Raw genomic sequence first — 20,718 nt, forward strand, 5'->3', positions numbered from 1 at the left:
AATCACGTACCGCACTTTTTTGATTAACAGGTCTTATCGTGTCTCAAACAGGTACCCAATTGCCAGCCCTACGGGTTAGTATAGAGTTGCATAAAAAACCGCTTCCAGACCTGACTCTACCCTACCTGCGGGTACAAACCAGGATTTGGGTTTCTCCCCGAAACTGTACTCGGAACTGGAATCCACCCGGACCCGCTGGAACAGGTTCCACAAATACCCAGTCAAAACCCGACCATACCCGAAAAAACCCAGAATACCCAGTCAAATACCCCCACTATACCCGAGACCGGGTCTTAGCCAAGCTGGTTTTGACTGTTGTTGACCATACCCAGAACCAGTTCCTACCCGGTCCCGGTTCCCGAAAATACCTAGTTTTTTCACCTCCAGGGTTGGTATTTTTGCTGGACCCAATAGCTAATATTTTCCTTTTCCCCAACAGGCCCAATAGTTAAAAAAGACCTACCAAGTCGCAACTCCACCACCTCAAAACGAATCTATCATATCAATCAGACCTCCCGCTCTTTTCCACACTGCACACCCAAACCCTCACTCAACCTCTCAATTCAAATTTTCAAAATCAAAATGATGGAAGACGAGATCGAGAAGCTGAGAGGAGTAGTCAGAGACTGCGTCAGCAAGCACCTGTACTCGTCTGCAATCTTCTTCGCCGATAAGGTTGCCGCCTTCACTTCCGATCCGGCAGATATTTACATGCAAGCACAAGCTCTATTTCTCGGCCGCCATTACCGCCGTGCTTTCCACCTGCTTAATGCTTCTCAGATTGTCCTCCGTGATCTCCGGTTTCGTTATCTCGCAGCTAAATGCCTCGTTAGTATCGTATTCGTGCCCTAATTTGTTGTTACTTGGAAATTTGTATTCGATTAGTGATTATGTTTTGTGCACTTCACTGGAATTAGTAATCTTTTCTTACTAGGAGTGTTTTTATATTATTTCAGGTGATACCAAGTTGTTTTGCTTTGATTGTTGTTTTTGGTACTCAAATTGAAGGCGTGATTTATTATTATTATTATTATTATTATTATTATTATTATTATTATTATTATTATTATTATTATTATTATTATTATTATCTTGATATGTTTTAAAATTAGATGCCAGTTTTTTAATTATTTCACTAGAATTCGTAATATTTTTTTTACTAGGAGTAGTGTGTAACTGTTTTTGGATAATATAAAGTTGTTTTGCTTGGTTTTTTTGCTTTATTTGTTGTTTTTCGAACTCAAAATTGAAGGTGTGATTTATTATTAATTATTATTATCTTGTTATGTTGCAAAATTGGAGGCTGGTATGTTAATTATTTCACTAGAATTCGTAATATGTTTTTATTAGGAGTAGCTCTAACTATTTTTTGGATATTATCAATTGTTTTGCTTAGATTTTTTTGCTTTATTTGTTGTTTTCACACTCAAAATTGAAGGTGTGTTTTTATTATTATTATTATTATTTTTATTTTGTTATGTTGTAAAACTGGATGCCAGTATTTTAATTATTTCACTAGAATTCTTAATATTTTTTTATTAGGTTAGTTTCTAATCATTTTTGGATAATAACAAGCTGTTTTGCTTTATATGTTGTTTTTGGAGATTAAAAGTGAAGGTGTGATGTGCTTCTGGTTATTATATTGTTATGTTGCAATTGGATGCTGATGTTTTAATTATTTAGATGTTTTTGATTAGATAGTGTTTGAGTGAGTGTTGATGGTAATTTGCAATGTGGTTGTTTAGGAAGAACTAAAGGAGTGGGATCAGTGTTTGCAAATGCTCGGAGAAGCGAATGAGGATGAACATGGGAATTTTAGGGATGCTAAGGATTCTGATGTCATGTACTTGGATAAAGATACGGAAGATCGTGAAATTAATGTGAGTTACCCTTTTGCAGTTTATTCTATTTTTGGTATCATATCTTGCTGTATTTTTTTTATGGTTTGGGAAGCCATTTATTGTTAATAGATAATGAAGCATACATATTACATATTGGTATGACCGTATGAGAGATGAGAGTGGGAAGGGGACACAATTGATTAGCGAGTGTTCTTGCTATAATATTATATTTGTGGTGATAGTTTGATTTTTTTAATTGTAGTTCCTTTTTAGCACAAAATGGTCGTATTTCTTTTTTATACTCTTTTTATCAACAAAACAAACTCTAAAGTCTAAATATCTTATACATACCTTTCCTTTATCTATTACAGATATCATCAGCAATATGTTTTCTTAGAGGCAAGGCATATGAAGCTCTAGAGAATCGTTCTCAGGCTCGAAAGTGGTTAGTTTTAAAAAATAAGCAATGTGAATGCATGTTTAGTGCTAAATATCAAAATTCTTTTTTTGACATGGATTTAGTTATAGTTCAATAAATCACTTCATGAGAATAAAATGTAGAGAAGCTCATGTGCTCACTTTCCTTTATTAGTTCCACTTTAACGTCTGTTATGATTATAAGATATTCTTATATTTCTAACCCTACATAATATCTGATATAACTACTTTTTGCACCACAATCATACATAAACTTCCAAAATGCTGAAAGTCCAAATTTTGGCGTATCGTTGGTTTTTAAACGCACGTTACTCTCTGTTGCATTTTGATCCAAAACACCGATGCGTGCTTCTAACATATTATTTATAGATAATATTTTAGTTTGTTAACTTTTAAGCAATAAAAAATAAGAGATTAAAATAAGTAAATTTAAAAGAAAGCTGTGGTACCACCAAAGAAGTTTTATATATAACCAAAATAAGTTTTTAACTCTATGTGTACAAGTAGTTTATGCATAAGATACAAGTAATCTATGCATGAACTCACTTTAACTCGGAAATGCGCACATCAGACGGCATTTTTTAGCATTTTGCGATTGCACATTGTGCAATTTAGAGCGCATCATTCCCACATCAGGGAATCACATCACTACATCTGATGCGATCTCATCGGTGCGTCGCGCATTATGCGCTCCTGCTGTGTGCATTTTAAAACCAAGGACGTATCAACATTTTGTCTCTCTATGGTGCCCTTTATCCCTTTGGATTGTAACAGTCTCATCTAGAATATAATACTCTACTTATGATTTCTTAGGTATACAGCTGCAATTAGAGCTGACCCTTTATGCTATGAGGTACAAACAATCATGTGCAGTTGCAACCATATGTAATTGTTTGCACCTGTTCTTCATCATCTTTCTTGTTTTATGATTACAATTCTTCATCATCACTAATAGTTTAATTTTTCGCGCATCCTCTTTTATTTCAGGCCCTAGAATGTCTTATTGAGAACCACATGCTAACATGTGAAGAAGGTAGCTCATCTTCACTCAAAGTTTAAAAGATATTGTTGTGTCTGTACATTCGTTATATTGTTTATATCACATAGATCACCATGTCATTGTTTGATTTGTTATTCAATTTCAGAGAAAAGTCTTCTTTCATCTCTGCAGTTTGCACAGGAAGATAGCTAGCTTTCTTCATTCTATTCATGTTTAATAAAAAAGGTAAACATATATCAGAACACTCGTGTCATATTCTAGTGACGTCTTCTTTTGCGATTTCACTCACCTGTTTTAATTTCTGCTCAGTACGAAAAAGCAAGTGCTGTAGAAGAGAAATTTAACAAACTTGAGAATGAAGATATCAGCTCAAAACCATCAAACGAGTCTATGATTTGTACGCTGAAAAACAACACAGATCTTTTGGCTTGCAAAGCTGAATACTACCATCAATGTGGTGAATATCAGAAATGCTTTGAATTGACTTCACTGTAAGTCAATCACCATCTGACATAAAATATCTAATTGATTTTACTTGATATTTTAATAAAACTGTTTTTTAATATTCAGATTGCTCGAGAAGGATCCTTTCCATCTTAAAAGTACCATAGTTCACATAGCAGCAGCTATGGAACTTGGACACTCAAATGAGCTTTATCTTATGGCTTGCAACTTAGTCAAGGACTATCCTCAAAAGTAAGAAAATATTTATATAAAAGTTAACATTATTTTGCTTTTTTGTCTTAAATGCTGTTAATTTATTATATGCTTTCTTTAAGGGCGATATCTTGGTTTGCTGTTGGTTGCTATTGCTATTGTATCAAGAAGTACGACCAGTCACGTCGTTATTTCAGGTAATATACATTATATAGCTGTCATATTATTTGTTATGCATTATATTGTTATTGACACAAGTATCTTTTTATTTGACAGCAAAGCGACTAGTTTAGATGGAACATTTGCTCCTGGTTGGATAGGGTTCGGTAATGCTTATGCAGCCAAAGAAGAAGGTGATCAAGCTATGTCAGCTTATCGTACTGCCGCTCGTTTATTTCCTGGGTAATGCTACTTTCTTTTTTAATATATTTGATTGTGTTTTTCTTAACTTTAAAACCATGTGACACAGGGAACTAGGTTTTAAATGATCTCATGTCTTGAAGAAACCGTTAATGTGATACCCTAAATTTTAGATTGTGTGATATTATGTACTTTATGCTAAAGCCTTTATATTGATGTTTTTTGGAGACAGGTGCCACTTACCTACTCTATATATTGGGATGGAGTACATGCGGACCCACAGCTTCAAACTCGCTGATCAGGTGCTTAATGGCTATTTTGTCCTCTTCAACGGCTTTACCTTGATATTTTGAGCCTAATTTCATTTTTCGTGTTGTATCTGTTACAGTTTTTCATGCAGGCGAAGGCCATATGCCCTTCGGATCCACTTGTATACAATGAACTTGGAGTTGTTGCTTATAACATGAATGAGTAAGTCTTGTTTTTTTTTATTTTCTTGTTTTAATATCTAATACTGGTAAGTCTGGTATGGAAATTTTAATAAAATAAATGTGAAATATTTTTAGGTATAGTAAAGCAGTATGGTGGTTTGAAAAGACTTTGGTTCACATACCATCACCATTAAGTGAGATGTGGGAATCAACAGTGGTTAATCTTGCTCATGCGTTAAGAAAGTTGAAGTATGTCTACTCTTTTATTCTTTTCTAAACTCAGGATTCAATGGTTTTTGACTGTTTTAACACTTCCTATTGTTTCAATTTTGTATAACTCTGTATCAGGAGGTACAGTGAAGCAATTATATATTATGAAAAAGCCCTTGCACTTTCAACAAGAAGCTTAAGCACATATGCTGGTTTAGCTTACATGTATCACCTGCAGGTAACATTGCTTTTCTACATTGCACCCTTCCTAAATATTAAAAATATAATACTTTAAACATTTTAAAATCTAAATTGATCATTTGGATGTATGATATTTATTAATATGCTAAGGGTATATATATGTTATCATGAAGGTCGGTCGAGTAAATATGATATAATTTAATAACATGAATAATGAATGTGATATATAAAACCTTCCAAGTCTCTTTATTGAAAGAAGTTGAGAGTTTTATTATAGAATATTGCTATGTGATGCAGCACATAATTTTTCATATTATAAATAAAGAACACATAAGTGTGTGGGTCCGCCCAACCTGAGCCGTGCTAAGATATTGATGTTCCATTTTGTTTATGGTTTTTATTTTTAACAGGATAATTATACCGATGCGATCACATACTATCACAAGGTAATTTGGTCCAACTTAATTTCCAAGAATACATGTGATTGTATTGTTAGTTTAGTATTTGCAATTGCAACTAACTGGTTTTGTATGAGCAGGCGTTATGGATTAATCCTGATGACCAGTTCTGCACAGAAATGCTGACATTGGCCCTTGAGGATGAAGGTCGCCAAGGTATTTGATGTTAAGTTATTTATATATTTAGAGGAATGTGTATTGTAGTCATTTTTTTAATTAGATTGGATTTTTCTATAGTTCAAAAGAAACAAAAACTATCTCACAATATCAGACTCGTTTTCACTGTTGTAAAAGTAATCCTGATAATCATTATTCAAAATAATGTTTAGGTTGCTAGTTCTTTGTTTCTAAAGCAGTGGTGTTAGTATCTTATTGTTCGTTCAAAATGGGCGATACTTGTCCTCCAAATGTGATCATAATGGGGTTGCCATTTTTGTTTGGCAAAAAATATAAACATGCGAACTGGTGTATATGTTAGAAGCTAAGGACCAGATAACCAGTTAACAAAACCACCAAAAGCTAGCTACTTATTTATTTTAGGGTTACCCCTTAAACCCATGAACGAGATAATGTAAGATCAATCAATCATAACCAAATAAAAGTCCCACAGATATAAAGATACACATAACAAAAAAATTATACTTGCAAAACTAAACACTATAATCCAGATTCTGAGAAAGTGATAGTTACTTGAGTCTTGAGTAATGTTTTAAAAAGTTACAAATTAGATGGATCAACAAGCTTCTAAAGTTATGTCACAACCAAATTTCAAACAGTCAATTGTATAATCAGTCCACAACCTAACAACATCATCTTCTTCATTCTGCTTTCAACCGTCTATCTTGTCCCGCTACCTCCATAACATATTGATTCAATTGGTTACCAAAAGTTTTGGTAGAAAACGATGTGGCAACATGGGCTCGGGCTTTTGAGCCCAATTCTTCTGCCAACGAGGGGTCCTTAAACAACTTGGCCATAGCCACCGAGAAGCTTTGTGGGGTTGGCTCACACAAAAACCCCGTCTCTCCATCTTTCACCGTCTCCACCGGGCCACCACTATTGCATGCTATCACAGGCTTATGGGCCGCCATTGCCTCAAGTGGAACTATCCCAAAATGTTCATCCTGATAATTATATTCACACCAATCCTTAGTTACATACAAAGTATAAACAGAAAATAAAATATTCATTTCATGTATTTGATAATATGGACGTTTGTAAGGTACCTTTGGTGTATATATAACACATAGACACTCGGACAAAAGCGTGTTTCTTTCAGCAGTCGAACAAGATGTGACGAATTTAACTTGTTTAGACACGCCTTTAATTTCTGCCAGTAATTTTAATTGCTCCAAATAATCAACATTTTCCCTCAATCGCTGATCAAATCCACCTAAATAAAAAAAAGAGTAAATTTCATTTTCATCCTTAAACTAAGAAAATAACAGCAATCATTCTTTATGTTTACATTTTGTCACAGTTGACGTCCTTCCACCCAACATACATTAATTTCTCCTGTTACTGTTTAGTCTAGTCATATGCACTAAACATGAGGGTATTTCTGTCTTTTTAACCTTTTGATGAACTAAATTATGTATTTAATTCAAATATATACATAAGAATAGCCTATAACTAAAATAAATAGCACCAGAAAGATATTGACTACCTATGTTAATTTTTTACCTTCATGTTAAAGACTATTGGAGCACATAACACTACAGCATATATTTTGCAAGTGGAATTACTTATATTTATACATATAACAAGTGCAACTTTTTAACTTAAAGATTCAAATAAAATTGCCTGCAATCGTTAATGTCACGTCACGAGAGTAGAGCATCGCGAATGCTGATATTGCTAAGTCAATATTCTTTTTCCTTTCAAAACGGTTGATTGAAAGAAAATTCAACCTGCAAAAACAAAAAAAACTAAGCTAAGACCCTAAGAAAGTCAAACTTTTGGTCAACCTCAAACTAAAAGGATACCGAGAGAATAAAAGAGTGTGTGTGTGTATGCTTACGTATAACCATTCGGTTGACTGAACTGGTCAACATTGACTGCAGGGTACAACACAGCCGGTTTTATCCCTCGAGAATCAAGATGCTTAAACGTTGCAGCAAAAGTGGATGCTGTAAATTTGCTGTTAACGAGTATCAAATCCGCCATACCGGTTGTTATTTGTTCCAAATAGTTTATGGGCGCCCGGTAAATCCTTCTAAGAAGTGTTGTGTGTTTAGCAAGTAACAAATCGGGGAAATGACAATAGAATATAACCTAAATTAAAAAAACAAAAAAATTCAATTAATAAACCCTAAATAACACTTATAATGTAACACCACTTTCTTAATATTCAAAATACCTTAGAAGACTTTTTAATCTTTAAAATAGGAATAACAACCGATACTTGATCAGCAAGTACAACATCAAAAGACGGATAATTAAACAACACACAGAGAGCAACGAATATGCAACGTATATACGCGCATACTGCGTGAAACCGATAAAATACGTGTCTGGGAAGGAAAGATCCATATACTGTAACTGCAAATGAGCCTGGATATTCAAATAAACACACAAATGTAAGCTACTGAAGGTGTTTAAATATGATAAAAATTTATTAACCTGCAAGTGTCTCCTCGAAACAACGGTTCGTGTCGTGGTGAGATGTGAAAATGTGAACATTATGACCATGAGATGCAAGCTCTACTGCTGCGTCAACTATTAGCCTCTCAGCTCCTCCTGATAATATTATTAAAAACATATTATGGATAAATAACATAGATCATAGAAATAGATATGATAATCACCAAAAAAAACCTAAACTGATTAACAGCAGAATAATATATGATCCTAAATCGATTATGCAAAAGGAATTGAACGATTGGTATGGAAATTACAAAGAACAATTGGATCGAATGACAGGTTGAAATTGAGAGTAGTATTAATATTATTATACCGATTCCGAGATCAGGATGAATGATGGCGATGTTCTTCTTGGGGCCGTCTTTTTTCTCCATGGCTGCTGCTGCTACTGCTACTGTTACAAACTTGCTTTACTCGATTACTCTTGGTGGTGGTGGGTGATATTTTCATAATCATTTCACCTCTAACAACCTATAAACTTTAATTACTTTTTAATATAATTTAAATTGTCTTTTTTCCTTTTCATTTTACTTTAGTTTATTCTTGGGTTGTTTATTATTTCTTTTAAAAATAATACAATTTTTTATTTTTAAAAAATTAATTATTTTCAATTTCAACTTTATTATAACCAAACTTTAAGCTTTTTGAGCTAGATAGAGATTAGGGTTTTTTTTAGTATAACGAGAGTGCATGTGATTATCACGTATAAAGCTATAGTGTTTGATTTTCAATACATCAGAAAATTAAAATAACCTAAATCCTTTCAGGTGTTATCTCACTCTCCATTTGCATGTGATCGATCCACCATCACATGCCAATCATTGTCATTGGTCCGCCACAATTCAGTACTACTATATTGCCACATTACGTGTCGATTTAGGTCAAGGGTTGGCCAAGTTTGCAAGATTGAACTAAGACTGAAACGAACCGGGTACGGGCTATGTTTGGAGTGTTTCATGAGTGAATACTAGCACCCTGTCGTTGCTACATTGTGAATCACATGCAATTAATTCATCCACTATGATCAACCATGTTTAAGGTAAACATTTGAAACACGTATGGTTTGAACTATGATTTCTATATCTTGTAACTAGACTCCTAGTGGGAGGTCTTGATTTGATCAAGATCGGTCCATGTATAGTCGTATACTCTTCTGATGCTTTACAATTTAAAAACCCATCCAAGAAACCCCAACAATTTTCACAACTTCAATTGTCGGATGATTATTTTGTTGATTTTCTCATTTCACGACCCAACATGACATCCCAACAATGCTTACATTTGTTGGACGTAATTTCCAACTTAACAGGTCCGTCACGTGTAGATGATCGGGTTGGACATGTTGGGCCCGTGAGATTCTTTAATATATAATGGGTTTATTAGTTGCAATTAGGGTTTTAATTATATTTGGTAATGTTTTGACTAGCAAGTTAGGTTAGCCTATATAAATCGAGTTATGGTTAAACGTTACAGAGAGTGAACATGATGTAACCGAGTTAGGGTTCATCAAAAGTCAAACCGAGTTAGGGTTTGAGAGTTGTAATCAGCTTTTTTAGTTATATTTCTTTATTAATATAAACGAGAGTTATTCGTTTAGTTCATGTTTGATTATCAATCGAGGACTTGAACATTTTCATCTTCAAAACTAGACACCACTTGGTTATCTCTACTATCATACTTCTCACAGTAAACCTCATCATATATACACATGCCTTTTCAAACTACCATTAACAATCATTTCGACTTTTTTCATAAATAAATCTCGATGTCATTTCTAAAAAAAAAAAAATACTAGAAACAATAACCAATGTTAAACCAAACATATTTACTTCTTTTAACCATGTTCCATCCAATTTTGTCATGATGTTTTCCTTAACTTACAAAATGAGCCATACCACACCACACCATAAGTTGGTGAAGATATCATTATGCTTTATGAATATCCACCAAGTCCATTAAGAGAACAACAAGTTCAAATCCCCTCCTCAACAAGAATTCCATCTAATGTTTGGAGTTTGGACTTATGATGATACACAATTACCCAATTACCTAAGTCTATTTAGGTAGTATAAGTAGTCTCTGAGTTATGTCTATATGGTGACACATGTTTCTACAAACCCTCACAATTCAATTACTTGTAGATAAGTTGTCATCAAATTTCATGCAACAAAGAAAGCCGATAAGGCTGGTGGAAACCCACAACATCAAACAAAGAGACAATGAAGACTTAAAAAAAATCATGAGCAAACATATTTAACACGAAATACTCCAAAAATTAATAATAAAATTTTACATAAAACCCAAGAGACTGGTTCTTTTGAGAGATCTCACAACTAAAAATAATCACACAATAATCATCATTTATTTATTTAATTTTATCAACCACGCCTTCCCAAAAACAATCCATAACTTAATTTATTCATACAAATAGTATTGTAAAAATCGCTAGTCGCTAATCATGCGGTTAGTAGCTACTATCGATTAATCGGATCAAACATTAATATATAATTTTCAGTTTTATATAAACACACATTCTTATATGTAATTTTCAGTTTTATACATACACAAACACAGTTGGCCGGAAATTGTCTGGAATCTCGCTGAAACCGCTGATTTTGGCTGGAATATCGCTTGAAACCGTCGATTTTGGCTAGAACCCCATCTGGAAAAGGCTAATTAAGTCTAATTAATCTTGATTTTAATCGAATTTGACCATTAACTGATTAATAAGTCAATTATCTTAAAACTAATCAGTGAAAAAGAAACTAAATTAATAAAAAATTAATCGATATTTAGTCGAGATTTTTTCAACCACACTATATGCATTATTAAATAGAAGTAGTTTTAAAGATACTTAACAACCCATACACTGACACCATTCTTTCTTTTTTGGACACGTTGTAATGTAACGTGACGATATAATTTAGTAAGTAAGTATATTATAATCCATCCGTCCGTCAAACTCCATCTGCTGACGGACACGTAAGCACACGCTTCACCACACCACAACCCCTTCATTTCATTCACCATTTCCTCTCTCTCTCTCTCTCTCTAAACGATGTCGTTACGCAGGTCGTTCTTATCCCGTCGAATCACCAGCCGGTCCAATTCGGTCAACGAATCACGAACCGTTTCAAAATCGCCGGAAATCGACATTGCTGGTGGCTGCGAACCGGACGCCGGAGGAGGATATTGGGCAATTATGTTGCCGGAGCTGTTAGGTGAGATTATTAAGCGAGTTGAAGCGAGTGATGACAGGTGGCCGTTACGGCGGAACGTGGTGGTGTGTGGATGTGTGTGTAAACGGTGGAGAGAGGTTAGTCGAGAGGTCGTTAAGCCTCCACTTCACGCCGGGAAGATTACGTTTCCTTCGTGTCTTAAGCAGGTACGGTTAGGTTAGGTTTGTGATTAATTGGTTAATTGGAGTGTGATTTGTTTTGATTAGTGTGAGAATGATTTAGATTTGTTAATTAGTTAAAAGGCTAGTGGTTATGTAAGGTATTCTTTTCATACACACAACTGAAACCTAGCGGAAGTCAAACTGTAAACAGCATTGAATATATATTGTAGCTGTAAATTACAGGTTTATGATCGGTTTTGGTTCAGGTTGAAACCGCTTTCTTACCATGTTATTATCGGTTTCGGTTTGGTTAACCGGTTTTGGTGGAGAAAATTACAAACCAGTTCCGAATCTACAGTTTCAACAGGTTTCTACATAATCGGTTTCAAACTGGTTTGATTTTTGGGTCGGTTTGTTTAACCGGTTTATTTGCCCACCTCTAGCTGTAATAAAAATGATGCAGATAATATGCTTATGTGGTTTCCGTTTTATCATCTGATTATATGGTTTTTTGAAACTTCAAACAGCGTAAGTACATCCAACCACGATGACTTGCATCTAATTTTGTTACAGTTGATTATCTGATTATTCTGATATTCCATTTCACATAATTACTTTCAGACATGATGTCAAACTCGTGTTTATCAAAGTTTGTGTGTTGTGACTATTGTTTTTTTTATAGCAAACTCTTATGCCTGTTAGGTTTCCAGACCAGTAGGTTTTTGGTGTCATTTTTGAAGTTTGTTTTAATGAATGAATAACTTTAATGTCTTTGCAGCCTGGTCCTCGTGATTCTCCGATTCAGTGTATAATTAAAAGAAACAAGAAGAATTCAGTATTTTACCTTTATCTTGCTGCTAGCCCATGTAAGTATGCATGTTACTTATAAGCTCTAAAAGCTCAAAGTTCCATTTAATATATTTCCACAGTTCAGATTCCATAGTAAAATAAGATGAAATCATTTACATATAACTGTCTGTTTCTTTTAATAAACAAGTGGGAAACAAGTTACCAAGAATCATCTTAATGCGTAAGGTTCTCTTTGTTTATTTTGTAAAACAAGTTGTTAAAGGTAAGTTATCTGTTTTAATTACCATGGGTAAATATGATACTTTTAAGAGTTTAAGTGTGACATTATGAAATTTTAACTTTTGAAGTTGGGTATTCCGTATTCTTCCATTTTCGGTTATACTTTCTGGTTCCTGTTTCAATAATGTTGTTGAATAGTGTTATTTATAGTAATTCTCTTATTAGCTTGAATTCTTTTTTTGGCAGCATTTACAAACAAGGGTAAGTTTTTGTTGGCAGCACGGAGATATAGAAACGGTGCTCACACAGAGTACATAATATCACTCGATCCCGATGATTCAGCTCAAGGAAGCAACGCCTATGTTGGTAAATTGCGGTTAGTCATTTTCTTAAACAAGAAAATACAATATTTTTAGTGTTTTAGAAAGCTAAAATACAGTAATATAAAATCTAGAGGGATATAAATAATGATGTATAATTCCATCTCTTATGGTGCAAAGATGCACACCCCTCCCAGGCATGTAAATGAACGGAACGAATACGAACGAAGTATGTTCATATTCGTTACTTTAAGGGAACAAACGATCGAACACGAACAATTGAATAAATGAGATTTTCTTGCTCATGTTTGTACATTAAGAAAATGAATGTGCTAGTTTATGTTTGTTCTTTAACAATATAAACGGACGGTTCACAGATGTAAACAAGTGAGCATAACTAAACATAGATGAACAAACATAACTGAGCTAGTTAAAAGTAAATGTGAAAAATGTGTTAGGACTAAATTTTTTTTTATAAGTAGACTAAATTATAAAGGGTGTAAAAAATCTAAATGAACATATTAACGAACTTAAATGAACAAATTTTAACAAACATAAACAACTGAACATAAATGAATGTAAACGAATTTAAATGAACCAACAAGACTTGTTCATGTTTGTTTGTTTGTTAAATAAATGAACATGAACGAACTTCCTGCCAAACGGTTAACTGAACTTTCGATTCGTTTACAGGCACCACCCCTTCCTGCGATCTGCGTCTTTTTTTTACGATTCTAATTTATTTGCATAATATAAATACACAGCTCAGATTTCCTTGGCACAAAATTTACAATATACGACACACAACCGCCACACAGCGGCGCAAAACCGTCAAGCAGCAGATCGGGGAGGCGGTTCACAAGCAAACAAATAAGCCCGCAAGTTCCCGCAGGCAACTTTGAAATCGGTGAAGTATCATACAAGTTCAATCTCTTAAAATCAAGGGGTCCAAGAAGAATGATATGTTCACTAAAATGCACACCATCTCCACCCGAACCCAACAAACCTGAAGATGGGCGTGTGTTGACCAGGTCAAAGTCGGTTGCATCTTGTCAAAGTCAAACCCTTTTGAGAAACAAAGCTCCAAGATGGCATGAACACTTGCAATGCTGGTGCTTGAATTTTCATGGCCGGGTCACGGTTGCATCTGTTAAGAACTTTCAGTTGGTAGCTACATTGGATCAAAGCCAGCCCGGTGGAGAAGGTGACGGTGAGACAGTCTTGCTTCAGTTTGGGAAAGTCGGTGATGATGTGTTCACCATGGATTATCGGCAGCCGTTGTCTGCTTTTCACGCGTTTGCGGTTTGTCTTACTAGTTTTGGGACAAAGCTTGCATGTGAGTGATGCTGTTCTGTTGTGTTTAAGGTAATGTTGTTTTCATGTATGAATTTAAAAGCATTTTTTTATGAGGTGTGTGTATATATGAATGAATTAATCACGACTCTTTACAAGTGTTTATGCTGTTTTTATGCGTTCAGTTTCAGCTCGTATATTGATTTTCAACTGTAACTGGTTTTATCTATATGTACTAGATTAGAAACGCATGCGTTACACGGGTTGCATAAATGCAATATTGTATAGTTAGTAGTTACTAGTGAAAAGCTAGGGATTGCTTAGTTGAATTACTTTATATAATTGATTACTGATTACTACTACTATTATTAATATTAATATTAATATTAATATTATGATAAATAAATAAATAGCTATAACCAAAAAAAAAGCCGGAAAAGTAGAGTTGGAGTCGTAGAATTGTGCCATATGCTCGTCCGATTGCTTGTTTGACTTGTTTATGTTAAGCTGTAATTGTAATGTCAATTCTATTTGGATAAGCACAAAAATGGTTCATAAGTCTACCCTTAATATGACCATATCATTTTTGACTTTAGTATTAAAACTATTATTAAGTATCAGATTTAATTTAAATTAGTTGACTTGAACTTTTTGCGAGCTGGGGTCTAGCTCAAATTGCAGCTAGTTAAGAGAAAACAAGTTGGGCCAATCTAGCTCGTTTAGCTTTGAGCCCGAGCTAAAAGTGGTTCTTTCAGCTTATTTTTTAAACAACCCTATTTTAAGATATGCTAGATCTATACACACTTCAAATTATCCGGAAAAGCTTGATTCATCCAATTTAATTCGTTATCTAGAATCAGATGAATTAAATCGATAAATAACGAATTTGATGATCAGTGTACCGGATATGGGTGACAGTGTGACACTTTTGAGACTGAATTATAAGTTATATATTTTTTCTGTAAAATCAAAAGTTTTATATATTTGTCGGTTTCACCCTCTTGACACAAGCGTAAACTAATAAATATTAACTCAATTTTGAACAGATGATAAGTAAATGTATTTTGCCTATTGCTCCACTCGATCGGTATCAATGTGACAATGTCTCATATCTAAATCAATTATCACCGGCTTCAAGTCTCCAGATGACAATAATCATGACATCATGACCCCATACTACCAACTCTAACTGGGCCAAATTATGCTGGCCCATATTGATAACTATTGTGGTGCAAAAGCGGTTTAAACTGCAAGGATTATCCTTAACTTGTGGTGAAAAAGTTGGCACGTGCATCAAGTAAATATGGAATGTGTAATCAAAATCAAGATCTCACGTCCTTACATTTATGTTTTTAGTTGTCTCATCAAGTCATGTATTTTCAATCTCTTTTTAATTTAAAAGACAAATTTCAACCGAACTAGTAAAAATAACTTTCTCATTCTCTTGTAACTAACACCTTGTCTAAAAAGGTAGAAAAGATGTTAATGAAATCACCATCTACATAGGGCAGGCAAGACGCCAACGACAATCTCTACATGGTCTCCTAAAGTGCCATCAAACGACGAAACTCGAGAAAAAAGAGAACATACCCTACGATGAGGATGAATGTCCTAACATATGTAGTAGGGAGTGTAGGTGAATAGTACTTGCATCCTTACCAAAACACTAAGGTCAATATTAATTTATTAATGAGATAAGGAGTTATGCAATTTTAAATTAGGTGAGAAGACATGCCTCTTATTATGATAATTTAGAGTAACTTTGCATCCAATAATTTATAGCTTATCACGCTTGCCCTTGCCTTTCTTATTATGTGGTCAACCATTGCAAACGAATCACGCCTGGTTAATTTAATCAAGCAATGATCAGATCATCAAATATTATTTATTTATTAAATATATTTTAATATGTTTTTCTTTTAATTATACAAAAAAAATTACGAATAGTTAAAATTTTGCTTTAAAGGGAGAAAACCCGATCTACTTTCTATATACAAACTAGTGTATCATATGCATTGACATTTGTCTTGAATTTAGTAGATAAAAATCAAATGGGTTATAGATAATTTTTGATGAATTATTTATTGAGTCTTTTATATAGAAATTAGGGTAGATTATTAGTTTGAATTAAAAAGGTTTACCTAGGATTTTATTTAATTATTAAAATATAGTTTGAGTTGGGTTAGGATTATCATAAGTTTAGTATAATTGTATAAATATATGGTTGAGCTACTATAATTTGTGTGTTTTATTTATAATAATAAAAAGAGTCGAACAAGTTGTTCGGTCTCATGCTTGTGTGTTCAATTAAATGCTTTATTTTCAACATAAATATACTTATTCAATATCGTCTCTAAATATAATGTCTAACTTCGAGCGGGTTAGCTTCTATCATTAGTTGTGAAAACACACGTCACGTTTAATCGGTAAGTTTTAACTATCAGTTATTTTAAATAATCATGAAGAAAAGGTTGTTAGCAATAGACATATAGACATATCGTTAAAATTTTTCATTCTATGATAACTGAATAATTAATAATTGAAAAGGGTATAAAGCAAAGCGTTTGATATCTAACTAAAAAGAATGATCAATGATGTTCATCAATCAATAATTCAATATAATGAATAAAAAAACTATTTTTATAAAATATGAGAATATAATAATTCATATATAAATTAACTTTAAGTCATATTATTCTATTTTATCTAAAAAGAAAATATTCTCAACTTAATAGAGTTACAAAGTCAATCAAATGACTTTATTTCCACCACACATCCTTAATATAATAAGACTGTTAACATATTTCTTTTTCATAAGCGTCACATTTTCAAGCGTCGCACAAAAATTCATGCAACATGTCCTTGAATAAACTATGGTTTTACTGGTTTGGTTCTAGAAGTTGCAAGCCATGTGAAATGATTTAAGGCATGTCATGTATATGAATCATGATATCTATTATTGATAATGATATGTATATGGTGTTGGAGCCAACTTGATTAATACGAAATTGATATTACCTATTGTAATCATTAAGTAAAAAATTAAGTTACATGTAGTTTTATTGTAAGTTTAGTGGCTTAATTTGTAATTCACCATTTCGTGAGAGTTGACCATTGAGTTCAGCTTTTAACTATAAAATCATGGGTTTGTCACGCTATGGATGAAACGGTTGGGTTGTTTCCATAATCTCGTTTCTAGATTATACTGCAAATTTTAAGGAAAATGTATTACATTATTGTTGGCCCAGACGAATCAAACAATCAGATCAAACAAACGAACACACGATATTGGGTAACAACCCTCGACTCTTTTCATATAATCAAACGAATATAACTTCACGAACATACAAGGAGAAAATACTTCTCTTGACTATCTTTAATAAAACTAATAATCTAGACCATATTTATAGACCTACTAAATTTGTTATCAAAGACAAACTTAACTTGAAAAACAAGACAAATTTATTTTAGAATAATCCATAATATATTCTTACCATACTAAAACAAATATTAATACAAAACGTAACAAAACAAACCTAGAATTTTAATCACTTAACAAATCAAGATTAAGTCTTCAATTAAGTTATTATGACCCAACTTTTTGTGATTTTTGTGTTATGATGTCATTTTAGTCGATCAAAATCAACTAGAAAGAGATTCTTTAACTAGAAAGAATTCGGTTCAGATGTAGGATACCTATCCAGAAGTTTTCGCAACTCAATCATAGATGATGGAATCATCAAAGATTTGACATTTTCAAACTCTGTCTGTAACTCACTAGAGGCCCCGGAAACAAAGAGAAGATGTGTACAAACGAGATATGCAGCAACAAGAAGGAAAAGGATTGCATAGAGGAACTCCCGAACATTTGTCAGATGTGTCGATATCAATGGTGACTCGGGGGGGGGGGGGGGGTTGTTAAATAAATATTAATATGGGTTAGGTATTATCTTCTAAGATACGCTACTTAGCATCAAGGTTATCATCTCTAATATCCTATATTGTTATAGTTTAGAAGTTCATCCTACAAATGTATTTGAACAACTTTTAACTACACTTGAATCGTTTACACACCAAAATAATATTAAAGATACCAATAGTTTGCCAAAGTTACATGTTTGTTTTATATATACAGATTTGTCGTATGCATATACGTATACTGTAAACACTCTTAATCATAACCTACCTCCAAAGTTTATGGAGGATCAAAAATGCCATTTTTGTAATAAAATACAATTGTTTATTGACTCTTCACAAATAAAATACAATCATGTATTGACTCTTCACAAATTTGTATCATTATATGATTCAACCTACCACATGATATTCCGGACCTTCCAACTTAACTATCATCATCATCATCATCATCATTCAATAAGACATAGTTTTTTTTTTTTTTAATCGAAAGACTTAATGTTCTTACGAATGACACCCCTTAAATTACCGGTTATACAAAACATACCCTTAAGATTTCATTGACATGTCATTGTAGAACTAGCATCTAAAACTGATCACACATACGCCCTATTAATCAAAGGTGTGCGCAGTGCAGTTTTTGTTTTTGCAAAACCGTTCGATTTCGGTTTATTTGGTTTTGGGATTTTGGTTTTCGGGTTTAATTCGGTTTTGGATTCAGTTTTTTCAGGTTTGCTAATCATGCTAGTAATTTCCGGGCCAAAGAAACTTGACTCATGAGATTTTGAGATTGGGCTGAATATTTAAAAAATATTAATTAATAGAGCATTGTACATTTTGGCGTAAAATATTAAGAGCTAATCAAATACATTTACATTTAAAATGATTTAGTCTCATTCAAATCGACAAAACGTAACATAGTAACATAAAAAATAAAGCAAATATTTAGGTTTATAAATTATAATCGATTCAATGAAAAAGTAACTCAACAAATCGGTTATTTCAGTTTTTCACATAACACCAAACCAAACCAAACCAAAACCGATATTTAGTCTTTACTAAAACTCAAAACGAAATCATTGGTTTCTAATTCGGTTTGGTTTTTGCTGTTTGTTTATTTTTTTTTTTATATATTTTTTTGTTTTGGTTTCGTACACACCTCTACTATATACAAATAGTAAGCTTGTACATTCTTGAATACACTTCTGACTTGGTAAATAACAACAAAGCATGATAACAAAGTTGAAGGGATGAAATTTAATACATTGAAGTTGAGATGCAGATGTGCACTTCCTCGTATATAAATTAGAGTTTGCATAAAAGACCTTTAATTATTCACAGTTTTTTGTTGTTTGACTTAAGAGTGAATGAATAATTGATACAACAGTTTGGTTAGCACGTAGCAGGCGTGACTAATGACCTCATGACTCATGCGACTTCATTTATGATTTCTCACATTTTTCTTATTTGCTCTTGATAAGTTAAAATAACCATGGCCGACATTGGCGTATGTACATGGCAGTCTTCTAGAATCTCTAAAAGTTGAGCCTAGGGCGAGTTAAAAAATATGTACGCTAAAATATAAACTCAATAACTCATATATAATTTATATAATTGTGATAACAATAAACAAAATAAAAGCATTTTAACAAAAAGATATAATTTAAATACTTAAACGAATCTTGAACATCTCCAAGCATTATTGGAAACAATTGTTTTGATCAACCTTTTGTAATCCATACTCTCTAATATATCGTTCTCATAGCAGTATTGATTTAAATGTGTTAATGGTAATGGTAAAATTATGATTTAAACGGATTAAGTAGTATGAGAGCTAAATTTGATATTATGTGGCCACTTTGAGTTTATTACAACTTTACTTTTATAAACTTTGAATTTCTAGTCATTGTATTAAAAAAAAGGGTATGAAATATTGGCAGCGTTGTAAAAGTCGTTAGTCGCTAGTCGGGCGGTAGGTGGGGACTAGCGATTAATGTATAATTTTTAGTTTTATATATATAAACACACACATTCTAATATGTAATTTTCAGCTTTATACATACACAAACATATTTTTGCCTGAATCTCATTGAAAACCAATAGTTTTTACTAAAATCTTGCCGGAAACCGATGCTTTTGGTCGGAATCTCACCGAAAACCGTCGTTTTGGCCGGATTTGACCATTGACTGATTAATTAGCCGACTAGCTCAAAATTAATCAGTGAAGTGAGAACTAGCGATTAATCAGAGATTAATTGGTACCTATTAAAGATTTTTGCAACACTGAATATTGGCATGGGTGGAGACTTGAACCTACATAGAATAGGAACAAACAATCATGCTTTCCCAGTCCATTATTTACATTCTATTGACATTTTTTTTATCAAAGGCTAAATTATATACATAAATGTATAAAATATATATTTTTTTCAAACAAAAATTGGCCCTATAGATAATCGGGCCTTGGCTCATAACCCTCCCGGCCCCACCCTTGGGTCGTGCCTGAGTACATGTGCCTTAGATAAACTGGATAAATATATCCAAACACAACTCTTATATTTATTTGTGTCAAATATATTAAT

At 33.1% G+C, this 20,718-nt stretch overlaps 2 protein-coding genes and 1 pseudogene across 3 annotated transcripts; 2 read left to right on the forward strand and 1 right to left on the reverse strand.

Annotated features, from left to right (window-relative positions):
* Nucleotides 1-513: 513 nt before the first annotated feature.
* On the forward strand, nt 514-5,893 carry LOC143549419 (anaphase-promoting complex subunit 6-like; annotated as a pseudogene). Its single transcript, XR_013138137.1, has 16 exons — nt 514-828; nt 1,746-1,880; nt 2,213-2,286; nt 3,093-3,132; nt 3,267-3,312; nt 3,425-3,504; nt 3,589-3,770; nt 3,850-3,975; nt 4,059-4,133; nt 4,213-4,338; nt 4,529-4,598; nt 4,685-4,767; nt 4,863-4,976; nt 5,076-5,175; nt 5,549-5,584; nt 5,677-5,893. The product of XR_013138137.1 is annotated as an anaphase-promoting complex subunit 6-like (transcript).
* Nucleotides 5,894-6,322: 429 nt separating this feature from the next.
* On the reverse strand, nt 6,323-8,620 carry LOC143549403 (uncharacterized). The gene is made up of 7 exons (XM_077040301.1): nt 8,553-8,620; nt 8,219-8,335; nt 7,956-8,149; nt 7,617-7,870; nt 7,400-7,506; nt 6,823-6,989; nt 6,323-6,720 (listed from the first exon to the last, which is right to left on the reverse strand). Exons 1-7 carry the CDS (start codon nt 8,611-8,613, stop codon nt 6,415-6,417), a joined length of 1,206 nt encoding a protein of 401 aa, XP_076896416.1. The 5' UTR covers nt 8,614-8,620; the 3' UTR covers nt 6,323-6,414.
* Nucleotides 8,621-11,188: 2,568 nt separating this feature from the next.
* On the forward strand, nt 11,189-14,375 carry LOC143549404 (tubby-like F-box protein 7). The gene is made up of 4 exons (XM_077040302.1): nt 11,189-11,624; nt 12,358-12,445; nt 12,855-12,984; nt 13,693-14,375. Exons 1-4 carry the CDS (start codon nt 11,298-11,300, stop codon nt 14,270-14,272), a joined length of 1,125 nt encoding a protein of 374 aa, XP_076896417.1. The 5' UTR covers nt 11,189-11,297; the 3' UTR covers nt 14,273-14,375.
* Nucleotides 14,376-20,718: the final 6,343 nt, after the last annotated feature.

Source organism: Bidens hawaiensis, unplaced genomic scaffold, assembly GCF_021521415.1.
Source record: "Bidens hawaiensis isolate Kalapana, Puna unplaced genomic scaffold, B.hawaiensis_p1.1 tig00015556_1, whole genome shotgun sequence".
Taxonomy (NCBI): Eukaryota; Viridiplantae; Streptophyta; class Magnoliopsida; order Asterales; family Asteraceae; genus Bidens; species Bidens hawaiensis.